The sequence below is a fragment of the Durio zibethinus genome, chromosome 12 (assembly GCF_047325235.1).
Source record: "Durio zibethinus cultivar Kanyao isolate XHJ-2024 chromosome 12, ASM4732523v1, whole genome shotgun sequence".
NCBI lineage: Eukaryota > Viridiplantae > Streptophyta > Magnoliopsida > Malvales > Malvaceae > Durio > Durio zibethinus.
Genome location: NC_143173.1, coordinates 7,781,296 through 7,796,476, shown reverse-complemented (window position 1 = coordinate 7,796,476; position 15,181 = coordinate 7,781,296). Strand labels below are relative to the sequence as shown.

Sequence of the window (15,181 nt, the reverse complement as noted above, 5' to 3'; positions counted from 1 at the left end):
AATAAGGTTTAGATTTTGTTCGTATTTAATATTAATAATTTATATATTTATTTGAATTTAATTTGATTTAAAATTTTAAGTTTTAAATTTTTTTTAAATGTAACATAAATTAAAAAAATAAATTTCAATCTTATTCATTAAACTTAATTATATAATACAAAATTAAAAAATATTATTAAATTAAATTTAATGATATTATTTAATATATATAAATAAATAATTTATATATATATATATATATATATATGTGAATTCGAGTTAAATTGGGTTAAGCTTGAATTTTAAATATTTTATTCAATGCCCTACTTAAAATTTAAAGAGTTTAAAATTTGTACTTAAGTCTATTTGATAGATTTTAATTTTTTATTAAATATTTTTAAATTTTGAGCAAATTTTTAGATTTAGATAGATAACCTTACTCTTAAACAAATCTAATTGATGAGTGTAAAGAGATTATGTTGTGAGGTGAGGAAGTATTGCAATCAAATAAAATAAAATGTGTTGAGAGACGACGAGGAAGAAGATTAAAATAACCCATAAAGTATATAGTACAATAATAGGTGGTGATGAATGATGAAATAAGATTAAATAGAAGAAAGAATAATGTTGGGAAAATAAACTTAAAAAGAAGGAATTGCATAGAGAATTTGAAAGAAAATTATGAGAAATGTATTCAAATCCAAAAGTCCCTTCTAATGAGTTGAGGGAGCTCTAATTTATAGGTTTTCAAAATGAGAATTATATAACATGAGTATTAAATTGGAATAATGATAAATAATAGTGAAATTGATTGTTACAAAAAATATTAATATATTGTCTATAAGAATTTAATTAGCTTTTGATGTTAAGAATAATAAATATATATAAAAAAAGAAAGAAGCACTCATACTTTAGAGAAAGGTTAAGAGAAAATTTTTTAATTATTTTTATATTTGGTATATTAAACCAAATTTTTCGAAACATCCAAATAATAGAATTAATCCAAAAATCTTGACATATTTTAAGGTTATTTTCACTTTTTTTTTTTATGAAGTAACTTCGATAAAATATCTTTTGTAAAATAATTTTTAGTGAAGTAACTTTTGTTAAAGGTGTTGGTGTTTTTTTTTAAGAACTATTCCATTAACAACTGTTTCATGAAAGTGTTATTCTATGAGTGAATTATTCTTTAAATATTTGTTTTGTAAATAGCTATTTTTTAAAAGAGTTGTTTCATAAATATTTATTTCGGTAAGGAGTTGTTTCATAAATAGTTGTTTCAAGAATAATTATTTCATGAAAGAATTATTACATGAAAAATTATTTCATGAAAAAGCAATCTCCAGTGAAATGATATTGTCATTTGTTCTAAATTACTTTGACAATATATATGGTAATTTAATTTATGAAAAATAACTTTAGCAAAAGAGATAAAATATTAATAATTAAAATCAAATACCAGCATAAGCTCAAGCTATCCCATTGTATTGTAAGAATAATTTTAAGTTTCCAAGTCCCGAGCCCAAAATACTTATAGCTGGCTTTTGGTGGCGAGACGGGGATGGAGATGGTAATAGAAGAATCCATTGGTTTGGTTAGGATTCTTTGTGCGTGTCTAAAATGGATAGAGGATTGGGATTCGGAGATTTGAAGTCTTTATCTTGCTTTATCGGCAAAACAGAGCTGGAGATTTCTTCAAACCGACTCAACATTATGGTACAAGGTTTTCAAGGCAAGGCATTTTCTTAACAGCGCTATGCTTCATCCAAATTTCGGTTATAAAGCTTACGTTGTTTGGCGGAGCTTATAAGAGGAAAGGGCAGTTGTGATTGAAGGATGGAGGTGGAGGGTAGGAGATGGTTCTTGTATTGATAAACAAACCACCTCATTTTAGACCGTCTTACCATCATAGCTTTACTGGTCATTAATGAAAGTAGAGGGTTTGATCATACAGGAGAGCAGAACTTGGAAATTCATGAGCTTTTTGAGGCTGAAGATGCGGAAATTATAACTACTATGCCTTTGAGTCGAAGGGTGGCTGTTGATCGGATAATTTGGGTTAGAACTTTGCTTGGGAATTTTACTGTAAAATCAGCCTACTATGTTGCAAGGAAGATTCTTGGGAAGATGTCCTTTGGAATATTGCTCTCCCATTTGGATACTGATGTGGTCAGCCAAGGCACTGCCTCAGGATAAATTTTTCACGTGGATTGGGAGTCACTTTTTCATATACATATAAATATAAATATATATATATATATATATATATATATATATACATATGTATATTTTCCAATGCAATTTTACATGTGAGATGTGAGTGATTGTTGCCTTTGTTGCGACATGGTCCTCTTCCGTAGAAAGCATGCATGATTGGGGAGTGAGCATTTCCTCATGGACACCCACTCCTCCATATCAGACAAGGTCGATACAAACGCAGCTATGGATGCTAGGAATGATACAACTCTAGGAATGGTTGTTAGAGATATGCGGGGTTCTGTCCTCTTTTAGGTGCGGTGACCAAGATTCCACATTCTGCTACTCCTTTTCATGCTGAAGTTCAAGCCATTTCTGTTTGGTTTCTTGCTTCTACTTTCCGCTCAATCATTATTGAAATGGTGACAACATTTGAAATTAATGCTTCCTTACGAGATGGGGCAAGTTGGACTTTGGATATTGTATATTTAATTTCCTCTTGCAATGCTTGTTCTTTTGTTCACTGAAAGAGCCCATTATTTAGCCTTTTTGAAGTGGAAGCATATAGCAAGGGCCTTTGCCCAATTTCTTTTGTAATCCAGATTCATTTTGATATCCATGATATTTCTTCATTATCAAAAAGAAAAATGACAATGTCTGAAATAATTTTTTTATATTTAAATTAAACTTTATTGCTATCATATTGTATAATCTGTTGTTAAATTTCCAAGAATAATTCTTGATTGGTGAAGTAAAATTGAGGTCAAAGGTTGGTTTCCACATGCAAATTTTGAGAAAAATAAGAGAAAACGATAGTGACATCTAAGACCAAAAAGCATGGAGAGCCCCTGAATGCATTTCTTTCTTAACTGAATTGCACTATTCTTTGATATAAAGTCTAAATCTAAAGAATAAAAAAAACACAGTTAAACAAAGAGTGGAAAGTCATAAAAAAAAATTATGAAAAATAACCTCAATACAAAATGGTTACATTATTTTGAAACAGCTTAAAGTAGAAAAATGCAGCATTCAACTAAAAGCAAATCATTCACACTCTAAAAAAGAAAGTAATAATCGTTCAAGTGTTGCCGGTTGCAACCACTCAAATTTTGAATTTACCATAACAAAATATAACAGAAATGTACAGTTTTAAACATGGCAGTACCATGTTCTACATCAACTAAGCCTAATAATTTAGGAACAACTAATGCAAATACACAAAAATTGCTCTTCCACACAAATGTAAATTGTCAACTGATATCAATAAAAATGAAAAATCATGCAAGTAATACTATGTCACAACTGCAGGTCATTCGTCTCTGCTGAAAGATGTACTCTTGTGTTCCCGGGCTAAATTATTCTACACCACAAACCCATATAGCAAAAATATTTTGCACTTCATTGACGTTGCTACCTTATTTATACCAACCAGCAAGGAAGTACCTCAGCATGAAACAGAAGCAGCATCCTAGGGCCTGATCAGAAATGGAAACATAAACGAATGAGAGACAGAAGTTCACAAATGGATGATGCAAGCTACTAAGAGATCATTAAGCTTTGCAAAGTGGAATTAGAACTATTTATCACACTAAAGATTTGACCAACATTTGTAGTTAAACCGGTCTATCTTAAAGCGAAAAACTGGAAAATAACGAACCCATTGTCAGGATAGGAAAACCCAAAACCAAAATTTATTTGGTTGGTTAGAATTCTGTCATATCTTTCCACATCTAGCCTATGTAAGATGGTATAGTAGAGATGTCCGCTATAAGTTGTTCACTACAGCCATATGGTACTTGGAGATTAGGGAAACAAAATGTTGGCTAAATGAAGAATAAAATCAAACATTAAAAAGTCACCTGAACAAGAAGAAGGTGGATGCAGAGTGACTTTTCTGATTTCGGCCCAAATATTCTCAAGTAAAAGTTAACGAGTGTCCCATCCTGTGTTCCGGTAAGTAGTCCAGTCTCAGGATTGAACCTAAAATACAAAAGGTATTAATGATAAAAGAGACAAGAAAATTTTGATGCAAGCTAAGTCTGATATGGATAAACAGAGTTACCTTGGAAGACGATGTCGGGGACATTTGACATAGCCAGAAAGCTTATAAAAAAATTTATGTAAATGCAAATTAGATGTTTTGCCTATTATTTATAGAGTTCTAAATAGTAACAGAGAAGAGAGAGAAAGGGAGAGAGAGAATGGTAGAGCAAACCTGCGGAAGTGACAAGAGAAAGTTCAACACTTGAGGAAGAAAGAAAATCAAGAGAGTTTCACTGTAACAAGAAATTTCAAAGAGGAAAAACAGAAAGGAACTTAATCAATATTAATAAGAATAGCCCCCCTACATTAAAGGTTGCCGATGGTAAGCATAAATATTTAGTTTGTTAGAAAAAACTTGGATATTATGCCACAAAAGTCACAGCAAAACGCAGATGGAAGAAGGATGCTAAGAGGTGCCTGCTTCTAATCCATGAATATTTATGTACTGATTACCCAGTAAACAGGCATTATGAATTAAAATAAAATGAGAAAGGATAGCGGCCAAATCACCATTCTTTTGACTGGGATAAATATTCTAGAACCAAACAAGTCATTGCATATTTCTTAAAACATGCCCTTTTGAGTTGGCTTGCTAGGTTTTCTTCCTTGACCATATCACCCTTTTTTATCATAAAAGGGGCATATTAACTCCCCAAATGTTTTGTCAGAAGGCTCTGTGTTTACTACTGTGGCATTAAGGTAAAAGAGACATGTAGACACATACATAAATGTATGCATGTATGCATGTATGTGTTAGTGTATGCTTGTGTGTGAGTTTGAATATTATGAGAATATTCCACGGGAGACAGTTTAGGAGGGATTAATTGGGAGCATTAATGTGTAATTTGTAATTGATTCTCTTTCCTTAGTATTGTCTCTATAATGAAAGGCTCTTTCCTTAGCAAGTTGTTCTCTAAAGTCTTAATTCTAACGTGGCATTAGAGCCAGTAGCGCAACCCCAGCCGCTGCCCCCCCTTTCTCTCTCTCTCTCCCCAAACCCTTTGCGATAGCCCCTGAGTCATCACCTAAGCCATCGCTACTACAGAATTCGATCTCAAAGCCCTAAAGCTGCGTATATAAAACTTTTCCTTCCTCTTCAGCAGTCCCTCATTAGTTGAAAGGTGGGGCCGCCCCTTTATTCTCAAAGGCAGCAAGAAGAAAGGGTTGCAACCTCTTTGTGAATGATAAATTAAGGGAGACAAGTTCTTCTCTGTGTAGAGCGTGGCTGCAGAACTAGGGACGAAGTTCCCAGTTGTTGATTAGGGGTTATGTTACCCGATTGAAGGATTACCAATTGTGTTCTGTGTTCTGGAGGAAGAAGGTTCTGTAGCCATGGCAAAGGAAAAGGCTCATGGTTGTCAAATGAGAAACTTGATGGCTCTAACTACTTATCATGGAGCAAGACTATGTTGGTGACCTTGCAAGGTCTTGGAAAGGCTTGGTTTCTGACAAGTGAGCCACTAGTAAATGAAAGCTCGGAGCATACAGCATGAAAGCAGGATGACAACCGAGTACTTGGACAATTATTCAACTCGATGAAATGACGGGTTAAGGTGATGTTCAATCAATACTCTACAAGTAAGGAACTTTGGGATGCTTTAAAAATTGCTTATGCAAATTCGGAGAATTGGCAGAGGATCTCAAATGTTGCCAGGACATGGACTAGAATGGAGCAGTTTGATAGGAGCCTAAGAGAATATTTTTCTATGTTCAAGGAGGTGTATGACGAGTTTAACGAACTCATGCCCTTGTCTATCGATCTGAAGACAAACTAGGAGCAACGAAAGGCTCTAGCTATAGTGTTTTTCTTAGCAGGATTGAGGAGGGAGTACGCTAGTGCTAGTACTTAGATATTAGCAAGTAGGATCCACTTTCTTTATTGGATGCTTATAAGTGCCTAAGCAAGGTAACTCAGCATGATCCTCCACAAAAAGATAGGATAGTTTTTGCGGCCCCACAGGTGAAGGGCGAGCACCACGCGGAGGACGTGGTGGATGAGGTAGAGGATGTGGAAATGGTATAGGAGACCCACAGTCCTTCTATCATTGTGAACAGCAAAAACACTTCCGGAATGTTTGTTCGCAACTTCGAGGCAATTTTGGCCCACCAACGACATATATGACTGATGCTACACTTTAACCCAAAAACAAGAGGAGAAAGTAGTTCAATTATCCCAGGATGAGTATGACAGCCTTATTCATATGCTTCAGAATCAGACTTCTGATCTCCTATCCGATAGCAACTTTTATATAAGGTATATCTACTGCATGCCTAGCTACCCCTTTCAGTACTTGGGTGATTGATTCAAGAGCTTTGAATCACATGACGAGTACTACAAGTACTCTTTAATTCATATACTCCTATGACAGGGAAACATTCTGTTTTGGTTGCTGATGGAAACTCTAAAGATATTGTGGGAAGTGGCAAGGCTCGACCTATATCCACGTTACCTTTACATTTTGTGCTACATGTCCCTTCTTCTCCTTTCAACTTACTTTCAGTTAGTCAGATTACAAGGAATTTAAATTGTAATGTTTCCTTCTTTCCTACTTAATGTGTTTTTCAAGATCTATTGGCGAAGCAAACTATTGGTAGGGGAAGCATCAAAGGAGGTCTTTATGTGCTTGATGACATACAGAAGATACATTAAGGATTAATAACATACTCAGGAGAATTGTCATCAGCTTATGAGTCTCATTGTCGTTTTGGTCATCCATCTATATCAACTTTACGAGCTATGTGTCCTCATTTATCATCCTTTAGTTTTGATTGTGAATCGTGCAAGTTTTCTAAACTGCACATAGTATCCTATTCACCTCAATTTAATAAAAGAGAAATGCTTCCTTTTGCTGTGATTCATTTTAATGTATGGGGGCTTTGTCCTATTATTTCAAAATCTAGTTATAGATACTTGGTGACATTTGTTGATGATTATTCATGAGTTTGTTGGTTGTATTTGTTGCAGAACCATTCTGAATTATTCTCTATCTTCACTACCTTTCATGCAGAAATAGAGAATCAATTCGGTAAGTCTATCAAAATTTTACTGAGTGATAATGGGGGAGAGTATTTTTCTACAGAGTTCGTTTAATTCCTAAATGCAAAAAGTATTGTTCATCAGTTCTCATGTATAGATATCCCACAGCAAAATGAGGTTGTTGAAAGGAAGAATTGCCATTTGTTGGAAGTGGCTAGAGCTCTTTTGTTTCAAATGAAGGTCCCTAAGGTGTTCTGGAGTGAAGCTGTCATCACAGCATGCTATCTTATAAATCGTTTGCCATCCTCGGTTCTTGAAGGAAAAGTTCCTCTTCAAGTATTGTGTCCTGATCGTCTCTTATTTCCAATCTCCCTTAAGGTGTTTGGGTGCACATGTTTTGTTCATGACACTTGTCCAGGTCGCACTACATTAGACCCACTTTCTCTTAAATGTATCTTTCTAAGTTATTCACATGTGCAAAAAAGGTATCGATACTACTCTCCAGACCTGGGTCGCTTTATTATTTCGGCATATGATGCGTTTTATGAGTCAATTCCTTTTCCTTCAGTACTACAACCTCATCCATCACCTATCATATCAAAAGAAGGAGATTTTTTCATTGATCAAATACATAATACACCAGCCAAAGCATCTCTTTCTGAGGCATGCCCAAATACTCGATTTGGTCATATGTACACTAGAAGGACCTGTGTAGATCCACCTACAGAAACTTTCCCTATCGAGGCAGTCTCTCCGTCGCTGGATCCACCTCAAGACACTATGGCTGAAGATGTACTGATTGCTCTACGAAAAGGTATGCAAACTTTTAGAAAATTTCTTTCATACACACCCTCGTACAAAGGACTTTTTGCTCAACTTCAAACCTGTATTGCCACAATTGACACTATTACTATGCCACGTACTTTGTGATGCTTTTGCAGATTCAGGATGACATAAGGCTATGGAGGATGAGATGATGGCCCTAGAGGCCAACCATAAATGGGACTTGGTTTCCCTACCAGAAGGGAAGCAAGTTATCAAGTGCAAGTAGGTTTACACCACAAAATTGAATCCTGATGGTTCATTGACTAGATTGAAGGCAAGACTAGTAGCAAAGGGATATGCACAAACATATGGAATAGATTATTTTGATACCTTTTTCACCAGTGGCAAAGATGACATCTACTCACCTATTTCTCAGTTTTGCTGCTACACATAAATGGGCATTACATCAGTTGGATGTGAAGAATGCTTTCCTACATGGTGACTTGACTGAGGAGGTATATATGGAGCAACCATCGAGGTTTGTTGCTTAGGGGGAATCTGGGAAGGTGTGCCGTTTGTGTAGGTCTCTGTATGGTCTGAAGCAATCTCCATGAGCATGGTTCAGCAAATTTAGTGCAACTCTTGTTCAATATGGCATGTGACAAAGTGAGAAGGATCATTCAGCATTTTATATGGGGCAGAGTTCTGGCCTTGTATTGTTGAGAGTGTATGTAGATGATATCATCATCACTGGCAGTGATAGTGCAAGGATTTATAGACTTAAGACGTATCTTAAGTCCCAATTTGAGACCAAGGATCTTGGTCAATTGAAATATTTTATGGGTATTGAAGTGGCAAGGTGTAAAAAAGGAATCTTTGTATCTTAGGGGAAGTATGTGCTGGTTATTTTGAAAGAAGCAAGCTTGTTCCATTCCAAGCCAAGTGACACACCGATGGATCCAGGTATTAAGCTTTCTCCAGAAGTTGGCACTTTACCTGATGATCCCACACCTGACAAGAGACTAGTGGGAAAACTGAATTACCTGACCATTACAAGACTTGATATATTTTTTCCAGTGAGTGTGGTAAGTCAATTCATGGCAGCTCCCAGAGATACTGGAGAGTAGCAATGCGCATCCTTCATTATTTGTTAAGAAATCCTCGAAAGGGAATACTCTATAGTTCTACTAGTGATGGGGGTATTCGAGCCTATGCAAATGCAGATTGGGCAGGCTTTCCCATAGATAGGAAGTCTACATTTGGTTATGCTATCTTCCTTGGGAGTAATATGGTGTCCTAGAAGAGCAAGAAACAGCAAGTAGTTGCTAGGTCTAGTGCAGAAACAGAGCATAGACCATGGCTTTGGCTACAACAAAAGTATTATGGATGATTCAATTCTTAGATGAAATTGGGCTTTCAGTTCAGACCCCTACAGAGTTATGGTGTGATGATCAGGTGGCAATTCATATTGCTTCCAATCCAATATTTCATGAAAGAACCAAGCATATAGAAGTTGATTGTCATTTCATTAGGGAAAAGTTGCAGAGTGGAACAATATTATTGAAGCATGTGCACACAAGGGAACAACTTGCCAATATTCTTACAAAATCACTTCCAAGAGTTCGAGTATATGCTCTAGCTTGAGGGGGAGTGTTAGTGTATGCTTGTGTGTGAGTTGCAATATGATGGGAATATTCCATGGGAGACAGTTAGGAGGGATTAATTAGGAGCATTAATGTGTAATTTGCAATTGATTCTCTTTCCTTAGTATTGTCCATATAATGAAAGGCTAATCCAAGAAATTAGCAAGTTGTTCTCTAAAGCCTTAATTCTAACATTATGCATGTACTGCATTATGTAACCAAAGACCTGACAAATGAAACAGAATGTAATGGACACACACCTATAATGTCCCAGAATCCCAACTACTGCCATGGTCATTCCAGCAAAGTATGTGTATGTATCCCCAACAAAAACTGAAGAAGGATACCTTCAAACAAAAAAAGCAAAAAAGCCATTAGCAAGACTTTATTAGCCAAGAAGTAGCATTTACAAACAGCTGGCGGTAAAATGCAGGATTATTACCAGTTGAAAGAAAGTAAAGCCAAGGAAGTGGCCAGTAAGGGTTGAACAAGATAAATAGAGAAGGCATGAGCCTGTTTATACTCGGGATCTGAAGATACTCCAATTTGCATTAAATTATGTATCAAAATCTGTGAATTGCAGAATGAAGTTAGACTGCTAAGGTGTCAGATTTTAAATATCATAGTAGTGTTTATGCTTACAGCTGATGCAATCACAACTGTCTGCCCAACCTCAAGGCCATTCAAACCAGCATGAATGTTAATGGAATTTGTGCAGAATACTGCCAAAAGCCCCATATACAATTTGTACACCCATCCTGCCACAACAAAACTAACTGTGAGGTCCTTGCAAGGTTAAACAGCTCACTGACTTGGTGCTCTACTTACAAAAGCAATTTCATTTTTCTTAAAAAAAAAAGGCAATGAAAATTGAAAAATTGAACAAAAAGATTCAGCAGTTCAAAAAGGATAAATCCAGAAAAGGTAACTTAAGAGGGAGATAAAACAGAGATGACAGAGATAAAAAGGTAGGTATGCTCAAATTGAAGGTCCAAACTCTTCATAAATTATAGTAATATTCGGCCTTCTGTTTATTCCCAAATAAAAAGATCATATGTTAACTCCAAGTATGTATCCTCACATATCCACCAACATGTATCAGTATGTAGATATAACATTAACATGGTAGGAAATATAGCGTGTTCTTGCATCAAAGACAGATATATTTGTCTGAACATAAAAGAGAGAGAGAGAGAGAGAGAGAGAGATTCTTGTCTATTTTTATGTATGACACTGCATACTCTATCTATCCTTTTCCTTGATTCAGTTTATTATTGAAAACAATCCAGGTTGATTGATTGTTTGGCATGGCTCAATGAAACTAGGTTCATAATTAAAGCGTAGGTCCACACCAAGTTTCTTCCACAACATATTGTCTTAGGGTAAAGGTTAAACTCATCAATTACCTTAATTATGGTCCAGCCTTACTTTACACTGTAAATAGTAAGTGTTGAAGAGTGCATTAAGGAAGATCTAAAAAAAATATGGCTATGTCCTCCTTATTCTATAAAGGATGCGTTGTGCCAATTGGCAAAGTAAAAACTTAGACGCAAAAGAAATTCTGCAGGTTGAGATCAATTATGTTCATCAGCCAAACGGGCAAATATTTCCACCTCTTGAGGATAATCATTTCAATTATTGCAATTATATGGGCAGTCATTAACTAAAGCTCAGGACATGGACATGCTAGCATGTTAACACAAGTATATTTTAGTGTTTCTTAAATGGCGGGTTGCATGTTGATAGAAATTTTGATGCCATCTTTTCATTATACAGTGAGCACCTTCTAATAGCTAATTCATGTTATATCTCCATGAAAGAGACATGTTAAAACTTCACCAAACCAACCTTTGCAGTTTACTTTCACAAGAGTACCAAACTTTGTTTTACATAATGGTTCTCTTTTGTTGTTTTCGTACAGCAAATGCCAAATATATATATATATATATATATATGCATTTACTCCAAGCAGAGGTGACAAAAACTTATTGAACCCCAAAACCTACCAAAGAGACTTGAAATCCACACCAACCAAATTAATTGGAAAGGTCAATGATGAAAGCAAAAACCTGAACCCAAACCTCACCCCAAAAGAAACCTGCTTTACTAGCTACTGTAGAGAAAAAATGTGGTTTGAAGCTGACTCAAACACAAAGACCCATCAATCTGGTCAGAACCCAACTTGACCAGCCTGATTTAACACCAAAGGTCACCTCAACTCAAAATAACCTGAAAAGGTCAGAAACCTAAATGACTTGAACCAAAGCTGACCTAACATGCTCAATAGCCCCAGAACTTTGAGATTATAGGATTTCATTAGAGTTAAGTTGATGATCACTAAAAGAAAGAAAGCATCCTACCACAAGAAAATGAGAATGATGGAACGAACACCATCATAACATTAAAAATGTTTCTTATTCTTACTGCCAAATTAATTCTCAATACTGTTCCATACCTAGATCCAACACCTCTTGTCCTATATAGAAAACAAGAGGCTTTGGAATGATGATAGTTGTGTGCCCAGCATAGGCCATCAACAATGGAAGAGCAGCAAATGATGGCAGTAATAGTTTCCTGCTCTTCATAAAAAGAAAGGATCTTGTTAAATATCAGTTCAGAAGCCATGGACATCCTTCCAAATAATTAACATGCTTTCATAGAATATTCAAAAACCTTAAGGCTAAATATATACTCACACTCTCCAAGGGACATCCAGGACATCATCTACGAATCCAAGTAAAATCATCAAACAGATAGATGCTAAGGCTGCATTGTATTCAACGAGCCACTGAAAAAACAATAGCCAACAGATTACTCTTAAATTGTCTAAAACATTAAACTCTATACGAATAAGCTAGCATCAGACCTAATGCAATGAGGAATCACACTAAATTATGATACAACAACTAGAATTACCTTAAAGTTGGAGGACAGAAAACATGCAATGTAGTAGTAAATTTAATATGTACAAGAAAAAGAAAGAAAGCAAAAGTTCTTAGAAAAAAAGTGGAGTTATCATGTTCAAAGTTCCCTATACCATACTCAACTTAAGTAAGCCTTAACCCCAAACTAGTTGAGGTTAGCTACATAAAAGTTTCTCCCCATTCCACTTAATTAAGGACTTTAACAATTGATGAAAGAACTAAAGAAGCTAAATCATATTCTAGAATGCTTTCAACTACATGATATGGTTTACATCTAACTGTACTTGAATCACAAATAACATTGATATATGTATATGGTACTCCTTTTTTCTTCAACACCTACAAGCATTCTCTAGAAAACTATTGCATGCTAATGCTAATTTTATGTTCGGTTTAAGGAAGGGAATATGACAGGAATGTGGATGCAATAAGAGTAAGAATGGCAACAAAAATTACTATTTCCTAGTTCAGTTGGTTAAAAGGAATGAAGCTTGAATTAATATTTTTATGCTATTTTTATGCTTGTTGTAGCCATGTTGCCCTTATCACACATTAAAATAAAATTCCCAATTTGCATTTTTTATCCTGGTCTTCCTTTTCCACCACCTTGTGCTTTACAATCCCACTAATTTGACGGACTTTCATACAAGTTCCAACATTACTACCTCAAATGTACAAATAATTATGTATTAAACGGTGTATTCACTTCCTCAAAAATGGTATCAATCATCCCTAGTGTTTGAATATTTTCATAAATCATTTATCTCTGATACTGCAAAATACAGCTGCATAATTAAAACTCAAAAAGAAAGGAAGAAGCAACAAAAAAAAAAAAAAAAAACCAGCTAGAAACTTCTTGAACATGTCACACTTACATTTGAATCTGCTGTGAAGTTAAAATATTGGAACAAGATAGCCAAGACCAAGAAAACAATGCCAACAACAATTCCCAATGACTCAGGCCTGCAAATTCAAACTTGAGCACATGGATTTGAAAGCATGACGGCATATAGTATCAGCATCTACAAGCACTATCAGTACCCACAGAATTCAAAAAAAGAAATTGGATAGTATTAAAAAAAGGTTGCAATACAATACTGTAAACCAATATTGAGGATATCACTTATAGGCAATCATCAATTCATTGAATTGAAAGTAAAATGATAAAGTAGAGACATTAATTAAACAACGTAAAGTTTAAAAAAAAAATCTTTCCAGGTACCCAGCTAATGAATTTGAATAAATATCCAAACCCAATTTATCAAATCCAATCAAAATTCAAAATTAAAACAAACCCTGCTCGTCAAATTTCGAAAGCAATGAAAACCCAATATTTTTCTTCTAAGAAAAAAAAAGTTTTAGACTTACACTTTGATAGCGCCTTGAGGGGTACCCTTCTTGTTAATATCAAATCCAAATAAACCGCGTTTCAGAACATATCTAGAAGCAACAGGAATCATTCTCTGAGTAAGGAAGAAGCCGGCAATGCTAAGGGCAGCATTGATAAGGATGGATCTCTTGAGGTCTCGCTCAATCTTATAGTGTTGGAAAAGAAGGTAAAAGTATGGGATTGAAAAGAAACAACAGAACTTAAAGATTAAGCCTTTCTTTGGTGGAGCGATTGGTGGCTCGATTTGGGTGGTTGTTGTTTGGGTTTGAGGAGGACTTGGCTTTGTATCTGTTGCGGTCGTTGCCGAAGCTCTCTTGCGAGCTGCCATGGCTGCTGCTCTGTTTCTCTGCAATTTTTTTTTTTTTAATTTCTCTCAAATTTGTTGTCCTTGAATTTTCTCGGTAACGATTCTATTTCTTTGTCACATGGAAACTGGCGTCAATTGGACTGAGATAAGTCTTTTAGGTTCATTTTTGGCGTCACTGAACCAACCAGATATTGCCACCATAGCAAATTTCATGCCTTGGTGTCACGTATTTTCCAGATCTTGACACGTAGATGTGACAATTGGACGATTTCGCCAGTACCTTTCCTAAATTCGGATTATTTTGGATCATCATAATTTTCGAGTTTGAATTGTTTTCATTTCAATCTGTTTTGAGTATGATCAAACTCATATTAATCACAATCCGATCTTTTGAGAATAAAAATTTGAGTTTCCTAAGTTTTAGATGGAACTGATTTGAAATTCATGTAATTACAAAATAATAAATTTAAATTATTTTGAATTTAGATACTTTCATATTTAAATTATTTTGAAATTTTTTTTGAATTTAAATATATAATATTTTTCAATCAATTCGAATAAAATTCAATCAATTTAAATGACTTTTTGAGTTTAATAAAATTTTACTAGCTCACTTGAATTTAATCAAACAAAAGTCTGCAATCTTTAACATTTTCATTGCAATCTTATAAATTAAATATAGGTTAAGTGATTTTTTCATGGCATTAGAAAGGGCAAATACTAGCTTATTGCTTTTTTTTTTAGTCAAGAAAGGAAGCATGCATGAAATAAAGATTAGTATGGCACACCATTATCTCATTAGTCTCAGCTAATAAAAGAGGGATGATACAATCAGGGAAGCAGTGAGAGAAATAAAAGATTCAAAAGGGATTAGGGCTAGGAATAATAGACAAGCGAAGCCTCACTTCGCCTCTTAGCAACGGCACTAGCACTCTTGTTTCCTTCATGAAAAATGTA

General features: G+C 35.0%; 1 protein-coding gene across 3 annotated transcripts; it reads right to left on the bottom strand.

The window, feature by feature from the left end:
* Positions 1-3,246: 3,246 nt before the first annotated feature.
* Positions 3,247-14,351, bottom strand: LOC111295830 (uncharacterized). Of its 3 annotated transcripts, XM_022889579.2 has the most exons (11): positions 13,896-14,351; positions 13,403-13,490; positions 12,300-12,391; positions 12,059-12,177; positions 10,246-10,361; positions 10,046-10,173; positions 9,864-9,950; positions 4,391-4,451; positions 4,238-4,278; positions 4,035-4,155; positions 3,247-3,650 (listed from the first exon to the last, which is right to left on the bottom strand). In XM_022889579.2, the coding sequence occupies exons 1-11, from the start codon at positions 14,243-14,245 to the stop codon at positions 3,591-3,593; spliced, it is 1,263 nt and encodes a 420-aa protein (XP_022745314.2). In that variant the 5' UTR covers positions 14,246-14,351; the 3' UTR covers positions 3,247-3,590. The 3 variants fall into 3 exon arrangements, 2 of the variants coding, with proteins under 2 accessions (XP_022745314.2, XP_022745315.2); XR_016346890.1 differs by lacking the exon at positions 4,238-4,278; XM_022889580.2 differs by lacking the exons at positions 4,238-4,278; positions 4,391-4,451.
* Positions 14,352-15,181: the final 830 nt, after the last annotated feature.

Bases quoted from the DNA above. Each gene is read 5' to 3' on its own strand.
- LOC111295830 (XM_022889579.2), bottom strand. From the start codon at position 14,245: ATGGCAGCTCGCAAGAGAGCTTCGGCAACGACCGCAACAGATACAAAG. The intron at 12,392-13,402 runs GTAAGTGTGACA...TTGTTTTTTCAG, and splicing joins ACTTCACAGCAGATTCAAAT to TGGCTCGTTGAATACAATGC. The intron at 9,951-10,045 runs GTAATAATCCTG...TTTTGTTTGAAG, and splicing joins GCTTTACTTTCTTTCAACTG to GTATCCTTCTTCAGTTTTTG.